The sequence below is a fragment of the Quercus suber genome, unplaced genomic scaffold (assembly GCF_002906115.3).
Source record: "Quercus suber isolate HL8 unplaced genomic scaffold, Cork oak 2.0 scaffold_76, whole genome shotgun sequence".
In the NCBI taxonomy this organism is placed as follows: domain Eukaryota; kingdom Viridiplantae; phylum Streptophyta; class Magnoliopsida; order Fagales; family Fagaceae; genus Quercus; species Quercus suber.
The window spans coordinates 4938-18916 of record NW_027069541.1 but is presented as its reverse complement, the minus strand read 5'-3'; the positions used below and the strand labels follow the sequence as shown (position 1 = coordinate 18916).

The 13979-nt window shown below is 35.4% G+C and overlaps 1 protein-coding gene across 7 annotated transcripts; it reads left to right on the top strand.

Moving 5' to 3' along the window:
• Positions 1-1309: 1309 nt before the first annotated feature.
• LOC112018361 (uncharacterized) lies at positions 1310-8856 on the top strand. Of its 7 annotated transcripts, XM_065773497.1 has the most exons (6): positions 1317-1660; positions 4539-4635; positions 4883-4941; positions 6319-6374; positions 7466-7528; positions 7625-7778. In XM_065773497.1, the coding sequence occupies exons 2-5, from the start codon at positions 4572-4574 to the stop codon at positions 7512-7514; spliced, it is 228 nt and encodes a 75-aa protein (XP_065629569.1). In that variant the 5' UTR covers positions 1317-1660; positions 4539-4571; the 3' UTR covers positions 7515-7528; positions 7625-7778. The 7 variants fall into 7 exon arrangements, 4 of the variants coding, with proteins under 4 accessions (XP_065629568.1, XP_065629566.1, XP_065629569.1 ...); XM_065773496.1 differs by having other exon boundaries at positions 1310-1660; positions 4539-4941; positions 7625-8856; XR_010628973.1 differs by having other exon boundaries at positions 1311-1660; positions 4539-4941; positions 7466-7538.
• The last annotated feature ends 5123 nt before the right edge of the window (positions 8857-13979 follow it).

Below are 13979 nucleotides of genomic sequence, written 5' to 3'. Positions count from 1 at the left end.
AAGCAAGTGGAAGGTTGCAGAAAGCTGTGTGTTGATTTGAGCGGATAGTGAAGCCATCTCAAGGGCAACAGACAAACAAAAACCAATCATTAAATCAGCCCAGTCCATGTGGATGTGGTGGTGGTGGTGGCGGTGCACAATTACTAAACCAGCTGCTTCAGCTGGTACTTCAACTGGGTCGACGCCGTCATCCCCAGCAGCCAGATCTGGCAGTTCTGGGTCGACCGCATCTCCAGAAGATGAAGGCTGTGGATTGGATTTTGAGAAGAGTTGGAGCAATTTTGTGATAAATGGAAGAAAGGATTCCTTCAGAATATTTGTTATATACATATTCGCGACAGCTGAAAGCTCTGGTTGGATTGCCTCTTTTTTTCTTCTTTTTCTCTGGCTATGAGTGAATGAATGAGACTGGGTTTGGGAGTTGATAATGGAAAATAATGGGGAATCTGACCCACCATTCTGCGTTTTCTCCTTCTTTTTTTTTTTCTGCCGCAGCTGTTGGCTTTGGGGACAAAATTACAGTGCGTGTACAGTGAGGGTTTGGATAAGGCACGGCGTTTTTCCATTCTGCGTTTTCTCCTCTTTTTTTTTCTTTTTTTTTTTTTTTTTTTTTTTTTTTTTTTTTTTTTTTTTTTCTGCCGCAGCTGTTGACTTTGGGGACAAAATTACTGTGCGTATATTCACGCACTGTTCACGCTATATTTAATATTAAAAGCGGTTCCCACAATACTATTCACACATTTAAAAATTATTTTGCTACAGTGTTTTCAGCAACAATCAGTTTTCAGCAACTTTCAGCAACAATAAGTGCTATCCAAACGGACCCACAGTTTCATTAAAAATATAAAATGCAATATTATCTATTTTTTATTCATTGTTTTATCTAATGCTATCTTATGTATGATAAACCAAAAAGAAAAAAAGAAGACCAATAGCATTACTTAAATAATAAAATGCAATATATATTTTTCATTGTTTGATTTAATTCTATCATCCGTGTGATAAATTCAAAAAAAAAAAATTGACCAATAACATCATTACAATTAATCAGTCCCGTGCGGTAGCACGGGGTTATATACTAGTCAGAATAATTCTAGTATCACCTAATATATCACAATTTTTATTACAATTATCTTACATGATAAATTGATTGACTGCTTGTTTTTTTCATATTACTTCAAAAAAAAAAATTTTCCAATCACACTCTGCCACGTCATAATCATAACAAAGAGTTATGAAAAATTTGTATCCTTAAACTTTTTCGAACTTTGAATTTTGATCTCTGAAATGCTTCTTCAGTCTTCACAAAAGCGCAGACACAAATAGCGTTTTTATATTGTAGTTCAAGCACTGACGCAAAAGCGCGCTTCCAATTTATGGTTCATGTCTTTCCCAAAACGTCCCCGTCAATAGTCCCAAATAGAAAAACGACCAAAATTTTTACGGTCACTATTCTCTCTCTCACACACACACACACACACACACACGAAGAAGAAGAAGAAGAAGCTGAGCATTGCAAGCGGAGGAGAAGCTTGTTCGTCGAATGGAGCGGGAAGCGTCGAAGGCTCGCAAGATAATGAGTGGAATCGGAGTGAAATCGACGGTCTCTTTTGTCCTATTGCATGAAATCTTGGACCAACGACGGTGATCATTATATCTGGTTAGTACTCGCCTCCCAATTCTTACTCTTCTTTGCGCCCTATATATTTGATGAATTTTCATTACCTTCAAATTTCAATTCTAGGGTTTTAGTTTATACTCCAATTTTGCTCCAACCTTTAACTTACTCACAATTTTGTTGCCATTTTTACGCTAGTTGACAAAGATATGCTTGATTGTATATAGTTACTTTTTTTATTTTTTATTTTAATTGCATTCACTGTACACCAAATTTTGTATCAGCAGTCATGTTTTCTGCGCTTCCGCTACTTTTCTTTATGTCACATTCTGATCATAATGTTGTCATAAACAATTATCATTGCCATAGGAAGCAGTTACTCATGAGAACTCTGAATGATTGGATGTTTGCCTTAGGCAGTGTTCATTTTCCACTTCTTTTATACAGGTTATTGATGTTATAAACTTAAAGAATGTACTTCTTTAGGAGCTGCTCTAGAGTAACAGAGCATTTTCCTCTTTCTAATACAATGATTATTTATTACTTACCAAAAGGAGGAAAAATGCAGAAGTTATGTCAAACCCTTGGTTTCATTTCGATATCTTTTACCAATATGCATTTTAAATGTTTCTTGTGGTGAGATTTGTGGTTGTCTATTTTTTTATGTGCATTTTTCCTTAATATTAGGAATTATTGACTGTATCACTCTATTCAAATAAAAAGAACTGAGGTTGAAAACTTCATTCATTCTTTGTTAGTGTTAAAATATTAAGCCCAATCATAGTTAAGGCCTAAGCCCGGTCCTTGGTTTGCAAGCAAAGAATAGTACTTGTACTACTAGTCAATTAACCATGGTTAATTGTATGATTAGTTTAGAATTTAGCCTCCTATAAATACCTCATATTGGGTTCATTGTATCATTGGATTCAGTATAGTGAAGTTGTAGCTATCAAGGGCTTTTCTCTGTGCATGTAGGCCATTTAGCCAAACTACGAAATTCTTGCATTCACTCTCTATAGTCTCTCTTTATATTTTCAGATACTCTAACATGGTATTAGAGTCACAACTTTCATCTTCGGTTGTCTCAAATTTAGTCCTTGTCTTCCTTGGCATTTCTCCGGTCCCTCCACCATCTCCTGCCCACCGTCAAAAGTTTTTGGTGTTGGGGTGGCACAACATTCACCCCTACTTGTACTTTGTCGTTGTCATCAAAAGCCTCTCACCTTCACAAGAACATTGACTTCCTCAAGACAACTGTCTCGAAGCCAGGTTTTTCCCTTAAAAAAAATAATAAATAAATAAATAACTAGCTGCTGCCAACAATTGACAAAGCTATCCAAAAACTTCTCTCTTCTCTCTTTGTGTCTCTTTGATCTTTCTAGTTTCTACTGCCTGGGTTCACTACCTGATTCAGCCCTTTGTTTTCCTAGGAAGACTTGGAAAGACTGTTGAAAGACTATTTGGTTTCTTCAAGAAGATGTTCTTGAAATCATTTGGCTTTGTCACCAAAAAACAAAAAAAAACTTCCCCATATTTGGACAAAGTGAACAACTTGGGTCAAAAGTCTTACATTAACTTTTCGGAGAATATTTTTGACATCCAAAAGTTCTAATATTGCTTGCTTGCTTCTGCTGCTTTGAGGAAAATAGACTTCAATTCATTCTCTTGCCACCGCTGCTAACCACTCTGTGGGATTATCTTTATTTTTTTCCGTGACTGGGCAGCATTGGACAACCTTATTTGAGTCTTTAAGATCCACTAGTTTTCTCACAAGACAATCTTGGCAGTTTCAATGGGCACGTGCATCTTCCTTGTATACCTGGTTTTAGGCCTTCCATTTGATCAATTGTTCTCAATCATCTTGGCTGAGCATCACGGACCGCACTAATCGATAGCCACCTCTATTGGCTTTCTTTTTGATAACATGTCTTCATCATCTTCAAATCACGTTACTTAGACAATAGTCTATACAAGTATATATACATTGTGCTCATCATTCAAGCTTCAATGATCATGTAAATCTAACCTTCATGTAGCTTACTGTCAACCATAGCTCGATTCAGCCATTGACCAAAACAGTTGATCAGATCAAACTAGGCCATATGACTAGAGTTGACTTTTCAAATTGGGTGTGTCCCACTTGTTTTTCCCATAAATTTGGATTTTGGGGTCTGGTTTCTCGTTGAGGCACCCAATCGCACAAATTGACCCTTCTCTCTTTGGGTTCAACCTATGCATCTGTTGATTCATTCTCATGCTTCATCACAATGTCATTCCTTGTCTAGTGGTCCCTCCTTGGTCACTGATGCAGTCTTCTTAGGCCCTTATTATCTTTTGGCATTCATCTACGATCTATCATCATTGTTCGCTGTTATTATCAACAAGTTGCACCTTGTACATTCATTCTACAAGATCCATTCTTCATCCATGTTGGTCATTCATGGTCTTCTAGGCATCCTCATGAGTTCACTTGCCAAACTCAAGTTGTCTTCAAACTTCCACCTTGAATTTTAGGGGGGTGTTAAAGGTATCAAGCCCATTTCTTGGTATGCAAGCAAAGAATGCTACTTGTACTACAAGTCAATTAACCATGGTTTTTTTTATGGTTAGTTAAGGGTTTAGCCTCCTTTATGTACCCCATTTGGGTTCATTGTGTCACTGGATTCAGTATAGTGAAGATGTGCTATCAAAGGCATTTCTTTGTGGATGTAGGCCTCTAGGCCAAACCAAGTAATTCTTGCGCTCTATCTCTTCTCTTCTCTCTCTCTCTCTATACGAATTTCATATATTCTAATAGTTAGTATTTCCATCAACTAAGTTGCAAATAGCTTACTAAAATGTTTAGCTAAAAGGGAGTCTATCTTTTGTGTGTGCTTGTGTGTTCTATACCACTTATGGTTTCAAACTTTTTGCTTTGTAGAGGACAACTTATTTGGAGCATACATTAGGAGATATGCAGAGCAGAGAATCTGGATTAACAAATGTTGGTGGGCACTGTCAAGGAAGACCTGTATTTGGTAATCATCTTTTGGCATTCATCTATGAAATTCATGTGTAGTGTTATATGTTTAATATATATATATATATATATTCATACACTCTCCAATGTAATTTTATGGTTAGGTCATTGACGTCTGCCATTGTGATTTTTTGGAGCTATGTTTTGGATACCCTTTCTCATTCTGTCAAGTATCAAAAGCATTTTTATCTCTTTCTATCCACAGAATTCTGTAAACACACATGTACGTTCAATATTTCTTGTAGGACACAGCTTTGGTTCAACTTTTTGTGAACTAGGATCTCCATACAGTTTCATATTACAGGTGTGCCATTTTTTGTTTTCTGTTATGCTATGTTCCCTATCCTCTTTTAACATAAACCATAGTTATTACACTATAAATTATAACTAGTAAGAAATTACAGATGTATTTTATTGAACATACATGGAGTTTTACATTTGACCAGGTTGCAGACTTTCAATGTTTTCAGACTTTTATTTTTCTTAATATTTATATAACATCTTCTTTATTTTTCTGTGCTTTTATTTGTTTTGGAATGTTTTTTTGGACATCTCTCTCTCTTTCTCTCTCTCTCTCTTGCCATAAGGACTAAAACTTAATTTTGAAGCATAACCATTGTATCCCAATGTATGTGGGACAAATGTATTTGTGTCATTTTCAATTTCGTTATTTTTTTTTCTTCTCTTTTGATGATCATATGGAGCAAATCCTACGATTACATGGCTTGTTAGCTATGTTCATAATTTTCTATTTAAGGTTGTGATATTTAGTATTTTTATAGTCTATGAAATTTAGCAATTAAATCCCTTCAACTTCTTTCAGCGTTAATAATCTATATGCAAAGTTGCCATTAATTGAAATTAGGAAATATATTATGTGCTTGACAGTTGTCACATAAGAACTTGTTTCATATTTCCTTATCCTTACCAATTGATTCTCTTTAAGCAACTTAGAATCAGTAATGCACAATATATCCAGCCCAAGAACATGAATAAATATCCAATTACAACCAAATTCAAATATATGCAAGATTTGGATTCAAGCATGGGAAAGATTTCACAAGTAGACTGCAAGGTATGAAATTGCGAGGTACATCATGGTAATTGTACTGCCTGTTATCATGTTACAAGCACATGATATGTTTCCCTTGCTGAAATCAATAACTTGATGGACTGGCAATTGATGCTGAAAACATGAAGTTTATGGGCTTTCTTGTTTTGTTTGTTGTTCAAGGTGGTAAATAATATTTGTAAACATAATCTATGAGATGGTGTGATTTACTCCCCTCGCCCCTCCTTTTTTTTTTTTTTTATTAATTTAATTATTGTAACATCATCTTCTGTGCTTTTAATCAAGCAACTGTTTTCTCAAGTAATTTTTGCATACTTGTTTTGTTAAAAATTCTCTAAAACTCATTGTTGCCTTGCAATTTTTTACTAGAAATAGCTTGTTTTTATGTCGAATCCATGTGTGTAGATGCACAAACCCAAAATTTTAAGCGTGGAGAACTTCTTAAGGGAGATAAAATTTAATTTTTCAAGAAGATAAAGGCCCCTATTAAATCTTTACTATGTGGAAACTTCCCAAACGCTAATGACAGAGTTCCTTAGTTGAGTGGGTAGCTACATATTTATGTGATATTCTTGGTTCTGGGCATGTTGCTGATAGTTGCAGTAACAGTTACAGATCCAGTGCACATTATATTCTACATGGACATGGATACAAACTGCATGGTGGTAAGTTCCCCTGTGAATTTTTTTCATCGTGTCCAATTGGGAGGATTTATCACTTGATGATCTCTATTGCGTCTGACTTAATTATGTTCTATTTAATCATGAAATCCTGTTTCAACATCCCCACCAAATTCTGTGTTTCTTCAACTGTTTCTCACCTAGTCATTGGGTTCTTTCCAACTTTTTATATCTTTTAACCCGCCAAATATCTCACTAATATCTTAAACTGAATATGTTGGACATTCCTCAGTTTCCATCTGGTATCTTGGTACGTTTGGACTGGTGGAAGTGCATGCCACAATCCCTATCAATTATAGAGACTAGGAGTTGGGATTTAAAGGTGGGCCTGGTCGGACGGATCTGTTTGAGTTGGATCAAGCCTGCTTTGAGGCCAGAGGTGAACAAATACATGATGGCATGATGCCACTTAAAATGGAAATAAACTGACAGGTGCAATCATTCTAGCACGTTTGTAAAACTGTAAACTGGTCCTTCACTGTATCTCCTTCGCGAAACTGAAACCAGCATTCATTCTGTGTTCCTTAAATGGGCTTAACGAAGGCTTGGATCTTGATCCTTAGATTTTTAGAGGATGAAACCTTGGCACGGAGCTATTCTCATTGCTTGAATATGAACGCATATTACTACTAGGTTGAAATATGAACGCATATTTCAACTAGATTAAAAAACAGTAGTCAACTACTATTGCCTTTTAGGCTGGGTGGCCCCTTCTAGCCTGAAACTTTAGCTTGAGCTGAGCATAGCCCAAATTATGCAAAATGGTTGACAGGCTCTAATTTGGGCAAGCCGTTTTAGTCTTTAGATTCTGCCAGCTCAGCCCTAGTGGGGTGTCTAATTCAAGTGCTATAATGGAGCTTGCAGAGCTATGGTGCTGCTGCTAAATTGGCCTTTTAATTTCGTTCTTTATCATAATCTGTAGAGTGTCTTTTTTTAATATACTCTATGTAACTCCTTCCTCTCTTCGTCTCACCATATCTGTACAAACCTCAAATGTGTGTACTCTAGGACTTTCACTATTTTCTTCTGTAAAATTGTTATTATTGGTACTAAAACAGAAGAATATGTACTTCCAGGCTGCTGGTTGGTCGTGTAGATGGGATCTCAGAAGCTTGCATTACATAAATGCTGGACTTCAGGTCTGAACATGTAATGCTGAAATTCAGGTCTGAACTTTGTGAGTTTTGTATCTTGCGAACTTGGGCTGATCTTTTACTTTTTTCCCTTTCTTGTAGAATGGCTCACTTTTGGTGTTTGGTATGCGCCAAACTGTTGGGCCAGTTAATTCCATGAAGGGTCTGACACGCAACCCAGTGCATATGGCAGACTCACTTTTACATAGTTCAACTCTTACTTCCAGTGTTAGTTCTGTACTATCTGCTTCATCGATTTGTCTGTGTCAGTGGAACTTTGATGGTGCTGAAGAATAGTAGGACTGTCTCAATGTTAGTTCTGTACAAATCTGCTTTATCTTTAAAGCCATTTGGATAAATTCTTGAGTCCTTGATATCCTTTTATTATTCATTTCAATTTGCACCTTGGATTAGATCAAAATGGGTTACTTATTGATGCATTCAAGAACTTTTTATATTTAATTTTTTTTCCCGATGTTTCTAAACCACTGTCCATTCTGATGCTTCTAATGACGTTTGGTAATTATGATGTTATAAAGCTAGATGGAAGGATTGTTATTTTTTCAATTATCCTCTTTTCTTCTCCCTATCTTCATTTTAAGGGGCCTTCTTCAATAGACATCCATTAGGTTTGATGAACCAAGAAAATACCGTCGTCCAGAATCGCCTTTGGACAATGAACGAACCATAAATACGTAGCATCGTCCAGAAAGGCCTTTGGAAGATGAACGAGCCATAAATACGCCTTTAATGCGCCTTTCGTTACTAAACAGAAGAATAAAGCAAGCATGATTGTTGGATGAACATTAAAAGCACTGCACTAAAACCACCAAAGGCGTTACCAAAGCCCTTAATGCTTCCATTGAAGACCTCCAACGGCTAGAAAGGCAAATAAATATAGAAACTACATCAAAACACCAAACAAAGGTAATTAGACATATCATACCTCTATTAATCTCTTATGGTTCTTCTCACTCAGAATTTGACTTTATCATCGGAGGTTCATTGGCTAGCACCACGTCGGTGATCTTTCCGAGCGAAACACAATTCTTTGATCTTGTGCAGGACTCCAGATTCATTTGGTCATACTCCATCTGGACGAATCTATCAACTGACGAATTTAGCTTCATCAAGTTTCATCTACTCATGAACTCAAGTTTTTGATTCTGTGGTTGGAATTAATTCTGGAAACACTTCTGTCATATGTAATTTCTTTCTTTGAATTCCTAATGTGGGAACAACTCTAATTCCAAATGGGTCTTTTATAATAATATTAGCTATTTATCTATGAATTGAACGATTATGCGCATAAAAGAATGATTTTTTTTTTTTTTTACAGTTTTTTTTTTTTTTTTGAGTAATTGGAGCTTCTAGACTTCTAGTTAGTAGCCTTCCTTGTAAAACATCCCTTATTGATGCCAAAATGTCTAGTTTCACCTTTTTTTTTTTCTTGGCACGTTTGCTTGTTGAGAATAACCAGGGTTAAAGTTCCTTTTATTAATATATCACATGGCTGAAAACTACAACCACAGAGTGGAGAACACTGGAGGGCCTCAATCAATATCAGGAAAGTAGTGATGGTCTAAGTTTAGTAACTTAAATGTGCTATCTTGTTTATATTGGCCATTGCTAATAATAAAAACTTTGTTTTAAATAGATCTTTTCATTTGAATTATACATGTGATGAAGTTTATGTTAGACTATACTTATTTTGTTAATAACTTTCAAATTCAGAACGACACTAGAATTGTGGGTTCCAGTTAGTTCAACTGGTAAAATTTCTGATGGTTGTATGAGAGATTTGGGGCTCAATCCTCACCTACACCAAAAAATGATTGGTGTATTGGTCTAATAATAAAGAGCAATTATCAAAAGCGAACGTCATAAGTTAAAACTCTCTCAAACAAAAAAGAACAACACTAGAATTAAAAATGGGTCCCATGAAAAAAAAAAAAAAAAAAAAAAAGGGTGTTTAAGAAGTCGAAATCCTTGTCAATGTTTTTGTAAGAGATACGTGGTGCATTTGGAAAAGGGTATTATATAAATATATATATATATTCAATTTGTTATATCATTGTTATTGTGGGGGGAGAAAACCCAGCCCAGCTTATTCGGCCCAAGGCCCTAAAAGAGGAACATTCTTCATCCGAGGAGATGAAGCCTTCAGTCGGAAGCCCACGCCAATGGGGGATGCCTGGAGACGAACACGTATACCATCCGAGGAGATGCTCATACGTCCGAGCAGTCATGAGTCCTCGGATCCGAAGAGGTTTGATCAAAGCGAGTATGGGAGGTTCAAGTGATCTATTTGACAAGTGTAAGGAGGGAGAGGAACCTCGAACACACATGAAGATAACAGCAACAGGGGAATATCAAGGAGGCGTACTTCAACCACCACATTTAATGCCCTGTACCTACCTTTCTGGCCGCATTTATGTGGACAGGACACCTGAACGGTGCTTTCTCAGCTACCGCCACTCACATAAGGCTAAAGGTGGGATGATGGGACATGTACTCGAGTGGATGCCTGGATGATGAACAAGTGGACGGAGGAGATGTAAGAAGGTAATGCTATATTAAGGGAAGGGTACCTCTGATGGAAGGGGATCGAAAAACATGAGAGAGAAAGGGTACCTTAGATGGTTGTAGCTCCAGCAATTGTAACCCTTGATTATCAATGAACAACTTCTCTTCGGACCGAGTACTCATTAGTCCGAGAGCACATTAATTCAACTTCTCTCATTGGTGTTGCTGTTTAATACTGTAATTTTCATTATTTGCCTAGCCCTTTCGCCCACTCTCTACAAAATTTATTGTTTTGGGCTCAGAGGGTTCCAAATCCATACCTCCTTGGGCTTGGGCCGCAAAAACTGACCCTACAGTTATCATTCTATTGTACTATTTTATTATATAATTATTTAATTTTTCTTAAATATTCAATCCTTTATTTTAAAAATAAGAGTTTAATAGTAATATTATTATAAAATGATTTTATTCATTTTTCTCTATATTACTTACAAATAAGGTTGCTTACCTTCCATTCATTTCCATTCCTTTATATTAAAGAGCAGTGCAATGCTCACAACACATTCACAACAAATTATAAGTAGTTAGTTGTTATTAGTTTTAATTTGAACTTACTTCTGAAATTACTTTTTTGTCACGTCAATAACAACACATAGGATTTGTTGTGATTGTATTATGGACATATCATTTCTCTATTTTAAAACATTCAAACAATACTACTTTTTTTTTTTGAGAAAAAAACAATACTACTTAATTACATTCTATTACTTTCTTTTCTATTTATTTTTCTTATTTAAATACATTCCATTTATTCACAAACTCCCAAAACGAAGGTTATAGTTACGTTTATGAGTATTTTGTTATCTTTGCTATGTCTCGACCCTATTTAGGAACAAGACTAAATTTGATGCAAGATCTAGACCCTACATCTTCATTGATTTCCTTTTGGGATTAAAGGCTACAAATTGTTTGATTTGCAATCTTAGTCATGTTTCATTTTTAGGGACTTAGTCTTCATAAGTCTGTATTTCCTCTTCATTCTTGTCCTCATAATTTATTATCTATCCTTATTCTTCCATTTCAATAACTTTTTCTTTATATATTTTCCTAGCATTCATTTTTCTTGGATTTATAACAATTACAACAACAAAAAATTATTATAAGATCTTTTAATGATTTATCATAATATATAGAAAAAAAAATTATAAATGTGAAGTAAAGTGTCTTGTGTGTGATCTAAAATTTGTAGGAGAGAGAGAGACTGAAAGGGAAAACGCAAAAGTGTGTTCTTTGATTGGGTTCAACCATGTAATCCATTAATTTTGTGTTAAAAATAAGTCTACAAGACTACATCTTGTTGGACTCAAGTTAAAGCTCAAATTTTAATAAAAACCCTAATTTCAACCCATGCATTTATGTATGAATGTATCAGCCAATACATATGATTCTTGTGATACACTTCATATATTGTGCAATTCTTGAGCACAAACATTATGTATCTATGATAAGACGCTTTTTTTTTAATTTTCACTTGATTCAATATGATACAATCATTTGACTAACAACTATGCATGCAATTATGATTTAATGCTAGTTGGTCTTTAATTAAATATTTAAAATCAATTACATGTCAAAACCCCATTAGTTTAATTTTTAAGACAATAATGTAATTAAAGTTGTTAGATAAATCTTACAAGATAATTATGATTTTTATTTTATTTTATTTTACCTCCTTATAAAAAAGATGAAAAAATCAAAATTATTTGGAGATTCTACTCCATTCTTTTAAGTGGTTGAAAAAGAACTTTCAAATTCGTAATTATCCTCAAAAAAAAAAAAAAATATATATATATATATATATAAATGCTGGACGTTGGTGTTAAACGAGCCATCTTGGAAGGAGATTCTTTGACTGTGATTAAAGGTCTGATGGAGGAGGAAAGAATGCTGGTACCATTGGGTTTACTAATTGAGGATGCAAAAAGTTTGTCACACAATTTTGATGAATTATGTTACTCTCATATAAAGAGGGAATGTAATGCGTTAGCTCATAATCTGGCTAGACATGCTGTAAGCATACCAGATTTTTTAGTATGGATGGAGGAAGTTCCATCATAGTTTCAATATGTACTTCAAGCCAACTCTGTAGGCTTATTTTAATAAAATAAATTCCATGGTTGGACCCTCAAAAAAAAAAAAGGATAATAGGATGTGAGTACTTAATTATGTTAGTGAATTTGTGAGAGTAGTCATTGATAGTCATAGTTTTGTCATTTATGAGTACTGTTAGTTGTGAAGACTAGTCCTTGGCAAATAGTAAGTCATAAGTGACTTTTTTGTGAGACTAATTGACCAAGTCTTTTGTTGATTTTATCAAAAAATTTGCCTTTGTCATTGTGTGATGCTGCTAATATTAGTAATATATATATATATATATATGAACTTGTAAATTTTGTCTTTGCCACTTTGTGTGATGCGGCTAATATTAGTAATATATATATAAACTTGTGCTTGTGTATTTGTGATTATTTTGGTTTTAGATTTTTTTTTTGGGTTAACAAGTCCTTTTTTATAATATAAAATGTTTAAAAAACACTTATTTTATATGTAGTATTTTGTTGAATCTCATTAAAAAAAAGTGTTAAGCTTTGCCCCTGCCAGGTTCAAATCTTGGTTTCTTCCCTGTGCACTGTTATAGGCTACAAAGTACATGCAACTGAAGAATCAAAGCCAAGCACACCGCATACCAAAACAACCTGTATAACTCATTAATCCCACAGCTTTTGAAAATGACCAGATCAACACACAAAACAGTGCTTATTACAAAAAATGACAGAGAGAAATAAAAAACTTACAGGACAGTGGCTGTCGATGCTGGGTAGTAGGGTCAGCGATGGCGCAGTTATGGTTGAGATAGAGAACATGGAATCGTTGAGGAGAGAGGCCAAGACAGTGGTTGGTGCGAGACCTGGCAGCAGCCTCGGCAGTGTTGAGAGAGAGAGCAGAGGGAGTGGAATTGTGAGGCAGAGAGAGGGAGTTTGAAACAATTAACTGAGAAAGAAAGAGGCGGGTTTTAGAGAAGAGGGATTTTAGTTTTTATTTATTTATTTTATTTTTATCATTTTCATGCGGATTAATGATGTGTCTCTATTGTTGAATGAACTGAAGGACTGAGATTTGAATTGGAACTTAACAGAAATTGCATCACATTGACTAACCCAATGAACTGAATTGGACTGAGATTCCCCTGCAAGTGCGACCGCTTGAGAAAATCAAAGGAAGTTGGATCCCAAGAGAATATATATTATTATTATTTTTTTATTTTTTATTTTGGCTCCGAAGAGTTCATTCTATTCCCCATATATATAGTGACACATTAACTTCAGGATTAATTAGCAAGTAAACTGAACATAGTAAAACAAGAAGAGCGAATAGCCAAAAGAATATGAGAAATCCTTTCAAGCTATTCTTTGTTCCAATTATCCAACTCTTCTTCAAATTTTACCCACAACTTCTACTTCCACGGCCTTCACCTTCTGCTGATGCTGTCGACTCAGAACTGGTAGCTCCTCTGGCAGCTGGGGACAACGACGCTGTCGATCAAGCTGAAGCACCAACTCAAGCAACTGGGGATGGTGCCGAAAAACAAGCTAAAGCAGCTGGCTTTGTAGTCGTGCACCACATGGAATGGGCGGAGATTGTGATTGCTTTTTGTTTGGCTTCGGCCGTTGATATAGCTATACTCTCAGCTCAAGTCCATTCACAACTTCCTGCACTCTTCCACTTGTTCTCTCTAGCAATCTTACTCGCCTTTGCTTCCGTTGTCGTTAGCAAATTCATAAATCTCAAGTTCTTGCGGGCAGCCCAAGTGCTTGAGAAATGTGGCGTTTTCTTCACCGTAACCGCGTTTTTCATCGCTATTACAATTCCA

Coding starts and splice junctions, on each gene's coding strand:
- LOC112018361 (XM_065773494.1), top strand. CDS start 4,572: ATGCAGAGCAGAGAATCTGGATTAACAAATGTTGGTGGGCACTGTCAA. Junction 4,942..7,465: donor CATACAGTTTCATATTACAG/GTGTGCCATTTT, acceptor ATGTACTTCCAG/GCTGCTGGTTGGTCGTGTAG. Junction 7,529..7,624: donor ACATAAATGCTGGACTTCAG/GTCTGAACATGT, acceptor CCTTTCTTGTAG/AATGGCTCACTTTTGGTGTT.